The sequence below is a fragment of the Panicum hallii genome, chromosome 5, assembly GCF_002211085.1.
Source record: "Panicum hallii strain FIL2 chromosome 5, PHallii_v3.1, whole genome shotgun sequence".
NCBI lineage: Eukaryota > Viridiplantae > Streptophyta > Magnoliopsida > Poales > Poaceae > Panicum > Panicum hallii.
The window spans coordinates 48,577,337-48,589,660 of record NC_038046.1 but is presented as its reverse complement, the minus strand read 5'-3'; the positions used below and the strand labels follow the sequence as shown (position 1 = coordinate 48,589,660).

The following is a 12,324-nucleotide window of genomic DNA, read 5'->3' as shown; positions in this document are numbered from 1 at the left end:
ATCCGCAGACTGATGGGCAGACAGAACGGACGAACCAGGTGTTAGAGGATATGCTCAGAGCTTGTGCATTGAAACATGGAGGCAGTTGGGATAAGAGTTTGCCGTTTGCAGAGTTCTCTTATAACAACAGTTTTCAGGCTAGTCTAAAGATGGCACCGTTTGAGGCACTGTATGGCAGGAAGTGCAGGACTCCGTTGTATTGGAGTGAGACAGGTGAAAGTCAGTTGTTTGGGCCTGAGATCATTAAAGAGGCTGAAAGGCAGGTACAGGTTATTCGTGAGAACCTGAAGGTGGCTCAGTCGAGGCAGAAAAGCTATGCAGATACTCGACGACGAGAGTTGACCTTTGAGGAAGGGGACTACGTATATCTGAAGGTGTCACCTATCAGAGGTTTGCGTAGATTCAAGGTCAAAGGGAAATTGTCGCCTCGTTACATTGGTCCGTTCAAGATTCTAGAACGGAAAGGCGAGGTGGCTTACCAACTAGAGTTACCTGCACGGTTGTCAGATGTGCACAATGTGTTTCATATCTCTCAGTTGAAGAAATGCTTGAGGGTACCCGAGGAGCAGTTGTCACTGGAGGAACTGGATGTGCAGGAGGATTTGACTTATGAGGAGCACCCGATCAAGATACTGGACACAGCAGAGAGAATTACCAAGAGTAAGAGAATTCGGATGTGCAGGGTTCAGTGGGGTCACCATTCAGAGGATGAGGCTACCTGGGAACGAGAGGATGAGTTACAGGCAGAATTTCCCCAGCTCTTTGCAAGCCTAGCCGAATCTCGAGGACGAGATTCCTTTTAAGGGGGGTAGGTTTGTAACACCCTAAATTTTGCAAAGTACACAAATAAATCGAATAACATGATAGGTTAAAGGGTTACAAGATTTTGATAAACAATTTTCTTAAAGTATAAAAATAAATATAGGAAAGTCATATGTTTGTGCATCTCATGCTCTTGCATTGATATTTTGGTTGTCTCCGTTTTGAATTCAAATTTCAGTTTTAAACTTAAGAGTCTTTGATTTGTTTGTCTCCTTCCCTCCCCCCCTCCCTCTCTTCTCCTTTGGGCCCAGCCCAGCTGGCCACCCCCCTCCTCTCTCTTCTTTCCCCTGCAGCCCGGCCCGCGCTTTCCCTCTTCTCTCTCTCCTTTCTTTCCTCTTCCCCGGCCCAGTCAGCTGCAGCCCTCTCCTTTCCCTCTCTTTTCTTTCCCCCGCGCGCGCACGGCCTGCCAGCTTCTTCCCCGGCCCATTGGCGCGTCCGCTCTTCCGCGCTCCCTCCCCATCCACTCTCTGTCTCGCGGGCCCCACCTGTCGGGCGTCCCCTTCCCCGCGCCCGACCGGGACTCGGGTTCGAGTCCGGCTCGCCCGCGAGATCTCCGCCCCGCCGTGTCCCCCTCGGGCCCACACGTCCAGGCACTCCGCGGCGCCCCTACTTAAGCCGCCGCCCCTGTGCCCTATCCTCCACGCCACAGCCGCCGTTTTTCCGTCCTCAAAACCCTAACACCCGAGCCGCCGCCGCCATTGCCGCCCGGCTCGGGAGCTTGCCGCGCCACCGCCTCGTTGCACCCCGTCGACGCCCAAGCGCTCCAGAAGATTCCCTTGGTGGTAAGGGCGCTCGCCGCCGGTTTCCTTTCCCCTCCCCGGACTTCCCCATGCCCGCGCAGCGATCCCCGACGGGCCGCGCCGCCTCTCGCCGCCGGCAGCCGTCCACGGCTGTCCTCGCCCCTTCCAAGTGCTCCAATTGGAACCCCCGCGTCGCGAGCCAGCTTTTCGTCCATCCCGCGCACGAAACCGAGGCCGGGAGCGCGTGATCGCGCGTCTCCGGCGAAGCGCCGCCGTCCCCACCTCGCCGCCGGCACCTCCCGCCGCCGCCCGAGCCGCTCGCCTCTCTCTGGCCGCTGGATCTAGATCCAACGGCTCAGACCCGTTTAGCCCGCGGGTCAATCAGACCCAGTACCGGTCAACCGTGCCGCTTTTGCGCTATAGCCCTTAAGTTTCCTCGGAATTAACCCGCACTCCACCTCAGCTCAAAAGTAATCGCGTTTTAGTCCTTTTTCTTCTGTTTAGACCCCTGTAGTTTTCCAAAATAGAACCCGCCGTACAGTATCCCTCGGTTTTGCGTTCTAACCCCTCTGTCTAGGGTTTAATTTCGATCTAGCCCTTGGATTCTTTGTTTTAGGTCCTTTTAGATCCAAATCTTTTGCAGATAAGCCCCTGGAACCCTGTTTTAGCCCTAACTTCTCCGTTTTAACTCCGATTTCATCGATTCTTGCGCTCACGCGATCCTTACGACTTATACAATGTTTTTAAAATATTATTGTTCTGTTTATATTGATTGGTGTACTATTTCTTATTATTTGCACTTGTTTGCCTGTATGTGCTTGTGTGCGACGTTAGACGGTGCGCAGTTCGAGGATCCGCAGGGCCAAGACTTTGAAGAATTTTCTGAGCAGCAGCAGTTTGCTAACGAAGGCAAGTGGTCCTTGATCATGCTTTAGTCCTAGTAATATCACAATCATACCTTTACTTTTATGCATGCATGTGTCTAGAATATGATGGAACCCAATTAAGGATATGACTAGATTCTATTTAACTTCCTTGTTTAAACCTGGGTTGTTTTATTTATGTTATAGCTACGCTAGTTGCTTATAAGTAGATTTTGGATGGTTGGAAATCATGTTACCTCCTGTATCCTTCATGTCCTTTGGAATATTGTTTGGTGATAAATAAGATTATTGAATGAATTGGAACATGGAGAACCACCCAGGAAAACAGTACAACCATAGTACTACATGGCTCTGGTCTTGGCTAATTAATTAGAAACTCTAGCTTATGATGATCTTACCGAAAGGGCAAGAGGGGTTGCATCGTCGGGGTATAGCTTGGCCCTCTTGAGGGTGTGATATGATCCTGGGTAAGGCGTCCACCTCATTAGGGGAAGCTATGACCGCTTTGACTTGAAACCTTAGCGGATTGTCATAAGTTAGGGAATCTTTGTAAAGGCCTTGCAGTGAATCACTGCCACTCACCTTGGAAGTGTTTAAGGGCCTTGCAAACCCGGGCATCAAGGGAAACACGACCTGTGGGTAAAGTGTACAACCTCTGCAGAGTGAAAACTGATATATCAGCCGTGCTCACGGTTAAGAGCGGCTTGGACCCTCACATGATAATTGAACTTGAAGATGATTTAAGCTGTTGTTCTTTATTGTTGTCATTGTTTATTTAATCAGTCTTTTATATAAGGGTTGGTATAAACCTAAACTTAGTTAATGCTTGCTAAATAAAACTTGACCAACTAAAATGCTTATCGCAGTCAAACCATGTCAGCTTATCCTTGATCTAGCCTTGCATGTCATATAATTTACTCCACTTGCTGAGTACCAACCATAAGTGTACTCACGCTTGCTTTATTAAAACCAATGCTGCTCAGAACAAGATAATTGTCCGGAGTTCCCTGAAGATGTTGGAGATTTCTAGGCGTGTGTCTCCCAGTCAACTGCCTGTGAAGTTGAAGTCCGCTGCTATTTATCGACGTTTGTTTATTCGTTAAGATTAAGACTGTCGGTCATGTAATAAAGTACTATTATACTCTTTATCGTTAATGCATTGCTTCGGGTATTCGCTTGTGACGTCTACTGTATGTGTGGAACTTGATCCTGGCGCACATATGGGATGCATTCGGTTATTTTTCTTAAACCAGGTGTGACAGCATGAGAAGGGGTGGAGGTGTTCAAGTTGCTCACTGAGTTCGGTTTTGGAGGTCCTAGGTCGTCGAGGAAGGCCGGTGGTGCTTGATGATGGAAGGCCGAAGTTTGGTTGATTCCAACCGGGGAGCGGCACGGAACGGGCGGGGAACACCGCGAGGACGCTGTTGGTGAGTGGAATCAGGCTCGTGGGGAGGTGGTGGTGAGCGGCCGGATTTTAGCCAGCGATGAGGGGCTTGGCTTGGCCATGGTGAAGAAGTGTGAGGAAGAGAGAAGACACGAGGTTTGTGATGATGGATGAGGCCTACATGTAAGTGAGAGAGGGAAAATGTTGGGATGTTATCGGTGGATCCCTCGTGCCACACCAGCAAAAATCCACTTCGTAAACCACTGTGATTTATTCTGGGGGTAATGTGTCTGGTTTTTTAAGTTAGAGGACGTAGTAGTTTGGTTTTTAAGTCCAGGGGTTTCAAACTCGGTCAAAGGTTCAAGAGGGCAAATAGATTTAACTCTTTTGTGGAATTCACCTATCATTCTCTCACGTACATATCCTTCTTTCACTACTAAAAAACAGTTTTTAGGGTTGGGTAAAAATCTATTTGCAGGGACAGGTGCGGTACCCGTCCCTACTTCTCGCAGCTACCAATGTTGTTTACAAGGACGGGTAACGCGCCCGCCCCTGAAAACCAATTTCCAAGAGCGGGTCACCCCCTCACCCACCCCTAGAAATGGAAATTGGTTTTTCAGGAGCGGTTCGCGGTGTGACCCGCTCCTACAGCTCAAATGAAAAAACAAAAAAAAACTCACCGGCAGCTGGCAGCACCGCTCCCCATGCTGGCAGCCGCTGCCGCTCCCCCGCGCCGACTCGAGGCGTGCCATCGGGGACGGAGAGTGTCGCCGCCGCTGCCGCTCGTGCGCTTGCCGCCGGAATCCGCCCATGTGCTCGCTCGCCGACGAATCCACCAGTGCGCTCGCCGCCTGATCTACACGCCCGCACGCTCGCCACCGCCTCCCGCCGCCGGATTGGGCCGCCGCTGCCACATCCGCCTCCCTCTCCCACGCCGAGCCGCTACTCCTCCCCTCGCGTCGCGTAACCCTCCTAGCACTGCTGCGGTCCCCCTGCGCCGTCGTGGCTCCAGGTGGCGGGAGAGAGAAAGGGAGGTGGCGGCGAGGGAGGAGCGGCTCGATCTGCGCCGTCGCAGCCCCCCTCGAGCTGTCGTGACTCCGCCAGGCGGGAGAGGGAAGGGCGGCGGGGGAGGGAGAGGAGGAAGAGATGGGAGGACGGCGGGGGAGAGAAGGGAGGGGCGACGTGGCGAGAGAGGAGGGGATTGAGAGAGGAAGGGAGGGGATCGGAGCGCGAGAGAAGGAAGCATGCGGGCTGTGTAGAGGCCGCGACAGCGTGCGATTGGCGGAGGGCAAGGGTGCGCGTATCAATGATGTGGGATTGGGGAGCGAGTTGGGGTTGTCTCAATTTTTAGGGGCGGATGATACCATCACCCGCCCCTAAAAATATTTTTCTACTTTATTCCGAAAATTCATTTAAATCTTTACATATAGCAAAATAAATAAAAAAATAAAACTTCTACACTATGGTTATTATGAAATGTAGATAAGAAAATAATATGCTAAGTATATTTAAGTGTATATAAAGGTTAAGATTGTGGAAACCTCAAAGTATGACTTGAGTTGTATGAGATACCATACAGTCATAGCTATTAGACAACTTATAATAATTTTTTGGTCTATTAGATGTTGCCAAATGAAAAAATTTACCAACTAGAAAAGAAAATTATAAGTCTCGTCAATCTCTACAATTTTGGTATAAAGTTTGACTTCATCCGAGATTATATGAAAAAGTTATGAATTCTTTTTACGTGAGACTATTTGTAGGATGGGGTGAAGCCATCACCCACCCCTAGAAATAGGTTTCTAGGGGTGGGTGACCCCGCCAGCGCCCTAAAAATATTTTTTAATTTTATTCCAAAAATTTATTTAAATCTTTCCATATAGCAAAACAAATAAAAGAAGTGAAGCTTTTACATTATGATTATTGTGAACTGTAGATAAAAAAAATATGCTAAGTATATTTCAGTGTATATAAAGGTTAAGATTTTTGAAACCTCAAAGTATGACTTGACTTGTATGAGATACTATATAGTCATAGCCATACGTAGGTTCATAAAAATTTTTAAATGACCTTAAATGAAAAAGTTATAAACTACAAAATTTTAGATCTTGTCATTCTCTACAATTTTAATATAAAATTTATACTTCATCCGAGATCATAAAAAAGTTATGAATTTTGTTGTGTGAAACCATTTTTATAGGCAGATCATGCCATCACCCGTACCTAAAAATATATTTTTAGGGACGAGTCTGCCCATAGAAATGCCACCATTTCCAGAGCGGGTGGTGGCATCACCCGCCTTTAGAAATACCATTTTAGGGGCGGGTGATGGCCTCGTCCCTGAAAATGATGCCCATTTGCAGGGATGGGTGATGGTGCACCCGCTCCTAAAATGCGGATCGAATTCTACAGTAACCGCGCTCCATTTATAGAAACATGTTATCTTTCAACTCGCGTGTAGAAAAAGCAGCTTATCCTACGAATCATTTTTGCAGCAGTGTTTCTTTCTTCCTTCTATCCAACCGCAATTGAGCTTTCAGCCGAGTTTAGAGGCAGTGACCCACGCCACCCTCACCTCATGGTACTCCCTACCCTCAACGTGCAATGAACTTCGTGCTTGTATCCTATTCCTATCTTATCTTTCAATTAGACAACAGGCCATTACCACATCAAACCAGTAGTCTCTTGTTTTTTTCTAGAAAGAACATGAGTAGTCTCTCACTCTCTGCCTTGTAGTACGTCTGGTCTGAAGCGCGTTCCAGCTTTGGAGCGCCTGCCCTGCACTTCCACTCCAGCCTAGTCCCAGGTCACCGCGCCCACAACTCCGACCTGTATAAATACACCGTCGGCCGTCTCATACCGGCGAACCCAATCCAACGTCCGCAGCAAACACACCCAGCTGACTCCCCTTGTTTCCACTCCACTCCGACCAGATCCTCCCCATCCCCAAGCACTCCACCAAGAACCTTTCCCCCCTTCCGAGTTACTCGAGGAATCCATGTGCGGCGGTGCCATCATCTTCGACTACATCCCGGCCCGGCGTCGGGTGTCCGCTGCCGACTTCTGGCCGGACTCCGAAGCCGACGCCGAGGACCCCCACGCCCCGCGCGCCTCCGGCGAGAGAGGTAGGCACGCTCAGCTTCCATTTCTTTCTGCTCTGTTTCTTGGTCTCTTCCGGTTCCGATCATCTGACGCCGGCTGCTGGCTGATTTGATCCCGTGCAGCGCCGCGCGCGAAGCGGTGCCGCAAGAACCAGTACCGCGGCATCCGGCAGCGGCCGTGGGGCAAGTGGGCGGCGGAGATCCGCGACCCCGTGAAGGGCGTCCGCGTCTGGCTCGGCACCTACCCCACCGCCGAGGCCGCCGCGCGCGCCTACGACCGCGCCGCCAGGCGCATCAGGGGCGCCAAGGCCAAGGTCAACTTCCCCAACGACACCTCGTCCCCAGTCCCTGTGCCGCCGGCGGCGGCAGCTGCTCCTCCACCGGCCACGGCCCCGGCCGTGCTCCCAGCGCCCAAGGCGGAGGCAGGGTTTTCCGACGAGGTCAAGGAGCTGTCCGAGGAGCTGATGGCCTACGAGAACTACATGAACTTCCTCGGCATCCCCTACATGGAGGGCGGGAGCGCGGCCGCGCCTGCCGCCGCCGCCGTGCCCGCCGCCGCAGAGGAGCCGCAGGCGCCGGTGCCCACCGGGCTGTGGAGCTTCGAGGACTACTACCCGGCGTCCCTGTCGCTCTTCACTGAATAACGGACGCCTCCTGATGTTTTTCAGTAAATTTTTTGAAAAAATTTCCCCTGCTTGTCCGCAGTCGCCGTGAGTGGCTAACGCCGAGCTGATGATATCCTTCGTCTTGTGTCGTTGAACCCATCCATTGTTTCATTTCATTTGTGACCATGCTTGTAATTCCCCAAGTGTTCCGTGTAATCAAGATTTGCAGTTCAACTCTGATTTGTGCTCTTCTGCAACTCGCTGCAGAGGAATCGCTTCCGTGATTGCGAAGTGCCCATCACTTTTGTTCAGTTGCATTTTTATCATGATACAACCTTGTAGAATTTTAGCTGCTATATGCATTTGAAAGATCAATTATACCACCGTCGCCTCGTCGCCGTTGTTCATTGCAATCGCAGAACAGAAATGTCCCTAGCTCCGATCTTCAGAGCAGAAAAATTCAAACAGAAAACGCACTCCAACAAGATAGCGCGGCAGGGGAGGCCAGTCAGTCGTTTTCCGCGCCCTACGATCGGAGCTCAACGGCAGATGCGGTCATGCGGAGACGCCGCGTAGACCGCAACGACGGTGGCGGCAGCGCGCCCCCGCCGCGCGGAGCGAGCCGCCGTTTGGCGCCCCTTGTTTTTGCGGCCCTGTCGTACTGGTATGATCTCCGGCGGGCGGTCGTACACGGTACTAGCACAGTGCCTGCACGTTTCCGCTCGCGCCTCGCGCGCGGTTGTTGCTTGGAGTGCAGGCCAAGGCGCCAGGCGTTTTACCGTGGGCTGGGGGATTCGGGGGGCAGCCGCTGATTTTTGGGCCGGCGGCGCAAGCAGAAACGAAACAAACCCAAGAGGGGCCCGCGTCCTCGCACCTACCGCCAACCTCCCTGTCTGCCGGTTAGACCAAAGAACGGTGAGGCGAACTTGGCATCTTCTGCTCAAGCATCTAGATGCAGCTACCTCCTCGGATATTTACAGTGCAATATATTAATGACATGCCATATTTCTGTTCTGAACGACCGTTTATCTCTATAAATACACGTACACACCTCTATCTTTACACTACTATGGACGCATATGAGAGAACGAACCATCAGATCTCATATAACTTTCGGCTAACAATTAAGTAAATTTTTACATATGTCCAGTGTATAAAGAATTATTGGCATTATACATTATTAATATGATGTAGATTTTGAAATAATTAAAACAACTAGTAGGATACCTATGACAATGTTACCATGACAGCAAAAAATATGATACAATTCTTTAAATTAATACAGATAATAAGATAAATTGAGATTTATACTAGAAAAGAAATCGATGAATAGTCATTATATTGTTGAATACATAGGAAGTGATTGGTTTCTTAGTCTAGTCCAAATTTGGGTAGAAGATATGCAGAGTCAGTCCAAGCTAGGCTACATCATTACATTCTATTCGTGTTTGATTTACCCAAATATTAGATTAGGTTGTTCTTGTTTGGTTTCCTGTTCGCCTCGAGTAACATCACCGTGGGGTGAGACTGTTTCAGTCACCGCTCCTCAATTAAAGCCTTCTCACCCGATATCAAAGATTAGGGAGTGTCTCCTTGTCAATCAATTGACATATAACTTATCCATCAATCACCTATTCCAGTCGTTAGATTATCATCCAACGGTTCACCTGTAGCCCCAACATGCAATTATATCTACTAGTTGTTAATGGGTCCATAATTTACCGTTGCACACTCGTTAACAGTTAATCATAGCCTTAACGGGGGCGCGGATGCTTTTTTGGCCCGTTAGCATTTTGGGAGCTATATTTCTAGTTGTGTTGGAGGCTTGCTAAGATATTTGTAGTTGTTGCCGGCCAAACACATGACATTTGAGCTCAACAACTGCTCGTTTTTTCTTAACTGGATAGAAAACAAAACAACCAAGAAAACATAACAAAAAAATACGGGTAATTTTTGGGTTGAAAATAAATTTACAATGACAATTTTCCAAGCCCCCATTTTGATATTGACACACAAATACTAAAAATGTCGGCACATCCAAAAATTACATGTCAAAATTTTGTGCTTACAATAAAGTTGCAATTACAAATTTCTCATGAGCCATCCTAATATTAAAAAGAAAAGAAAATTGATGCTCCACCCATCTAGTAGTCACCTTCTCACTTTATTCCCATCCTGAGCACATAATCTAAAAAGAAACTAATATGTTGATGTGTAGGAAAAAACACAAATATTCCTAGCTTTATTTTGGTCTTGCATGAATATACATAGAAATGACGATCTACATGAAATTAAACATACTGTTTTGTTACTCTAAAATTGCAAAAGTGTAGGTATGGTGATATGCTCCAATATTTTTTTTATGTAACAGGAGGGCTCAGGTCCCCTACTGATTATATATTAAAAAGATAGTAAAACAATCTTTACAAAGGGAGCTCAGGAAAAAAAAAGGAAAGGTAAAAAATCCAAACAATTACAAGAATTAACCAAAGGAGTTTATCCATTCTTCCAAGGTAGGTTTGTGTTTTGCTCGTACTCGATGCATAAGCAGGGTGAATTCCTTCCCGAAGAAGTCACGATAGCTATTTATTGAGGATTGAATTCCTTGAAATATCAGATCATGGACAGTCACGAAACAGTCTCAAGATACAGCTCAATACACCAATCTTTATGAACATTGTCATTTTGCTATGCTGGAACATTTGGACAATAATTATTTCCAGGTAGCAGGAGGGTATATGCAGCTCGCAATTCCATTCAATACAAAAACATTCCAAAAAATGGTATAAAAACTAACGAAAGAAAGCAAATTTGAGAGATCACCTAGCTAACAATCCCATAAAATGTGCAGCTAGCCATACATCAAAGAGGGTGCACCGTGCCACCGTGCACCTAGACTGCTAGTGTTAGTGTATTGATTTCTTATAGCCTTCTAGCTAGGCTAGTTTTTTTTAGAATACAATGATAGATCATATAACATAAATTTAAAACACTATGCAATAATATGCTAGATCCACATTCATGGCAAGGAACATGCATATAAACTAATTCCGTGCAGATTTAGCTAGCAAACTCATGAAGAATAAAGTTGCTCCAATGAGCTAGATCATTGGACATTGTTACTATATGTATACGTACTAATAATATGGACTTCTGTAAAAGCCCATGTCTGGAAGCCGAAGATTTTAAGTGCTAGAGAAGAATCTAAAAATGCAGCCTTACTTGACTGTTCTCGCCAAAGATCCTGGTATTGGATCACTCAGGTTATTATATGACATGTCTATGAAAAGACAGAGAGCATAGGGAGTGCAGACCCAAGTATGATAACACCCAAACATGAGCACAAGCACTCATAGGAAAACAAGTTGGGATGTTGGAAGGAAATGGACCAGAAAGGATGTTATTGTTGAGCCTCATGAGCATGGCAACAAAACCCAGCTTAACATGACAGGAGATGGAAAATGATTAATGTGAAAGACTGAACAACATTAATGGGAGGCTTGCACTGTGGAGCTGCACTCACAAATACTGCAGGCTCTCAAGGTGGCACACAGTGGTGGGGATTGTTAGTTTGATTTCAACCCGGATCGGTCCAACGACCGATCCGGATTTGGTTACGCGCCCCGATCGGGGGCGCACCGCCAACCCAATGGCGGGTGGGCCCCCGTCGCGCAGCGCCACAATAAAAGAGAGGTGGGGGCCGGGGGGCACGGACGACGAAGTTTGCCGTGTGCCCACGAACTCACCAAAAACCCTAACTAATCCGATCGCGAAGGGTGGGCGCTGAAGCGACGGGAAGCTCCATCGCCGCCGCCGCCTCTGCACCCACGCCGCCGCCTCTGCATCCTCAGCGCCGGCACCGATCGACTACATCGCCGCCCGCTCACCCTCGTCCACGACTCCGTACGGCTTCCTCCTCGACGTCATGGCCAACAACCTCGAAGCCGCATCGTCCACGGGGGTACGGCATTGTTTCCCTCTCTCCCTCTCTGTTTCTACCCAGAATTGTAATCAATGTTACTTTATTGGATAATCACCGGGCTAATACACGATTAGTAGATCCTAAAGTTTCTATCATTGGTATCAGTTTAGCCTATCTAATCTTGGTTAGCCTCGGGTAAGAAGAAGGAAAGCAATTAGAAGGAGGGGATTACCAATTAATCCGAAAGAAATTGCAAGGGAAGGAGCAAAAGCAAGACTCAAACCCCTCGGGTGAAAGCCACCTTGCAGCCCGATTCAAACTCCAGCTGCTAACCCTAACCCTAACCCTAGATCCATCCCCAATCAAGCAAGAAAGAAGAGGGAGGACGATTCCTACCTGATCATAGTCACCGGGAGCTCCACGCTCCACGGGCCAGCGCCGCCGGGCCCCAGGAGCTCCGGTGCGCCTCCACCGTCGGTGGGCCGAGCCATCCCGAGCGTGCCGACGCTCAGGGATTCCCACCGCGCCTCGCGCGCGGGCCAGATCACCACCTCGAGCCCACTCGACGGCGGCGCGCTCACGTCCAGGCGAGCGCGCTCGCCGGCGAGGAGGCCCGTGGCGGCGCCGTCGCCCTCGGCCGCCGTCGCGCGAAGGAAAGAGGAGGAGGGAGGAGCGGCTGCGGGGAGCAGGAAAGAAATGCCCTAGGGTTAGGGCAACGCGCGCGCCGGGGGTGGGTTTTGATCCACCGAAACCCCCGCGTGACCGTCGGATGAGATCCGACGGCCGCAAGACGATCGCGGGCGCGCGGGCCTCTTTAAGCCCAGGCGGGACGCCACTTTCCCGGCCCAGGCCCAGGTTGCGGCCTG

General features: G+C 49.2%; 1 protein-coding gene across 1 annotated transcript; it reads left to right on the top strand.

Moving 5' to 3' along the window:
• Window positions 1–6,682: 6,682 nt before the first annotated feature.
• LOC112894343 (ethylene-responsive transcription factor ERF071-like) lies at window positions 6,683–7,820 on the top strand. Its single transcript, XM_025962015.1, has 2 exons — window positions 6,683–6,955; window positions 7,055–7,820. Exons 1-2 carry the CDS (start codon window positions 6,829–6,831, stop codon window positions 7,573–7,575), a joined length of 648 nt encoding a protein of 215 aa, XP_025817800.1. The 5' UTR covers window positions 6,683–6,828; the 3' UTR covers window positions 7,576–7,820.
• The last annotated feature ends 4,504 nt before the right edge of the window (window positions 7,821–12,324 follow it).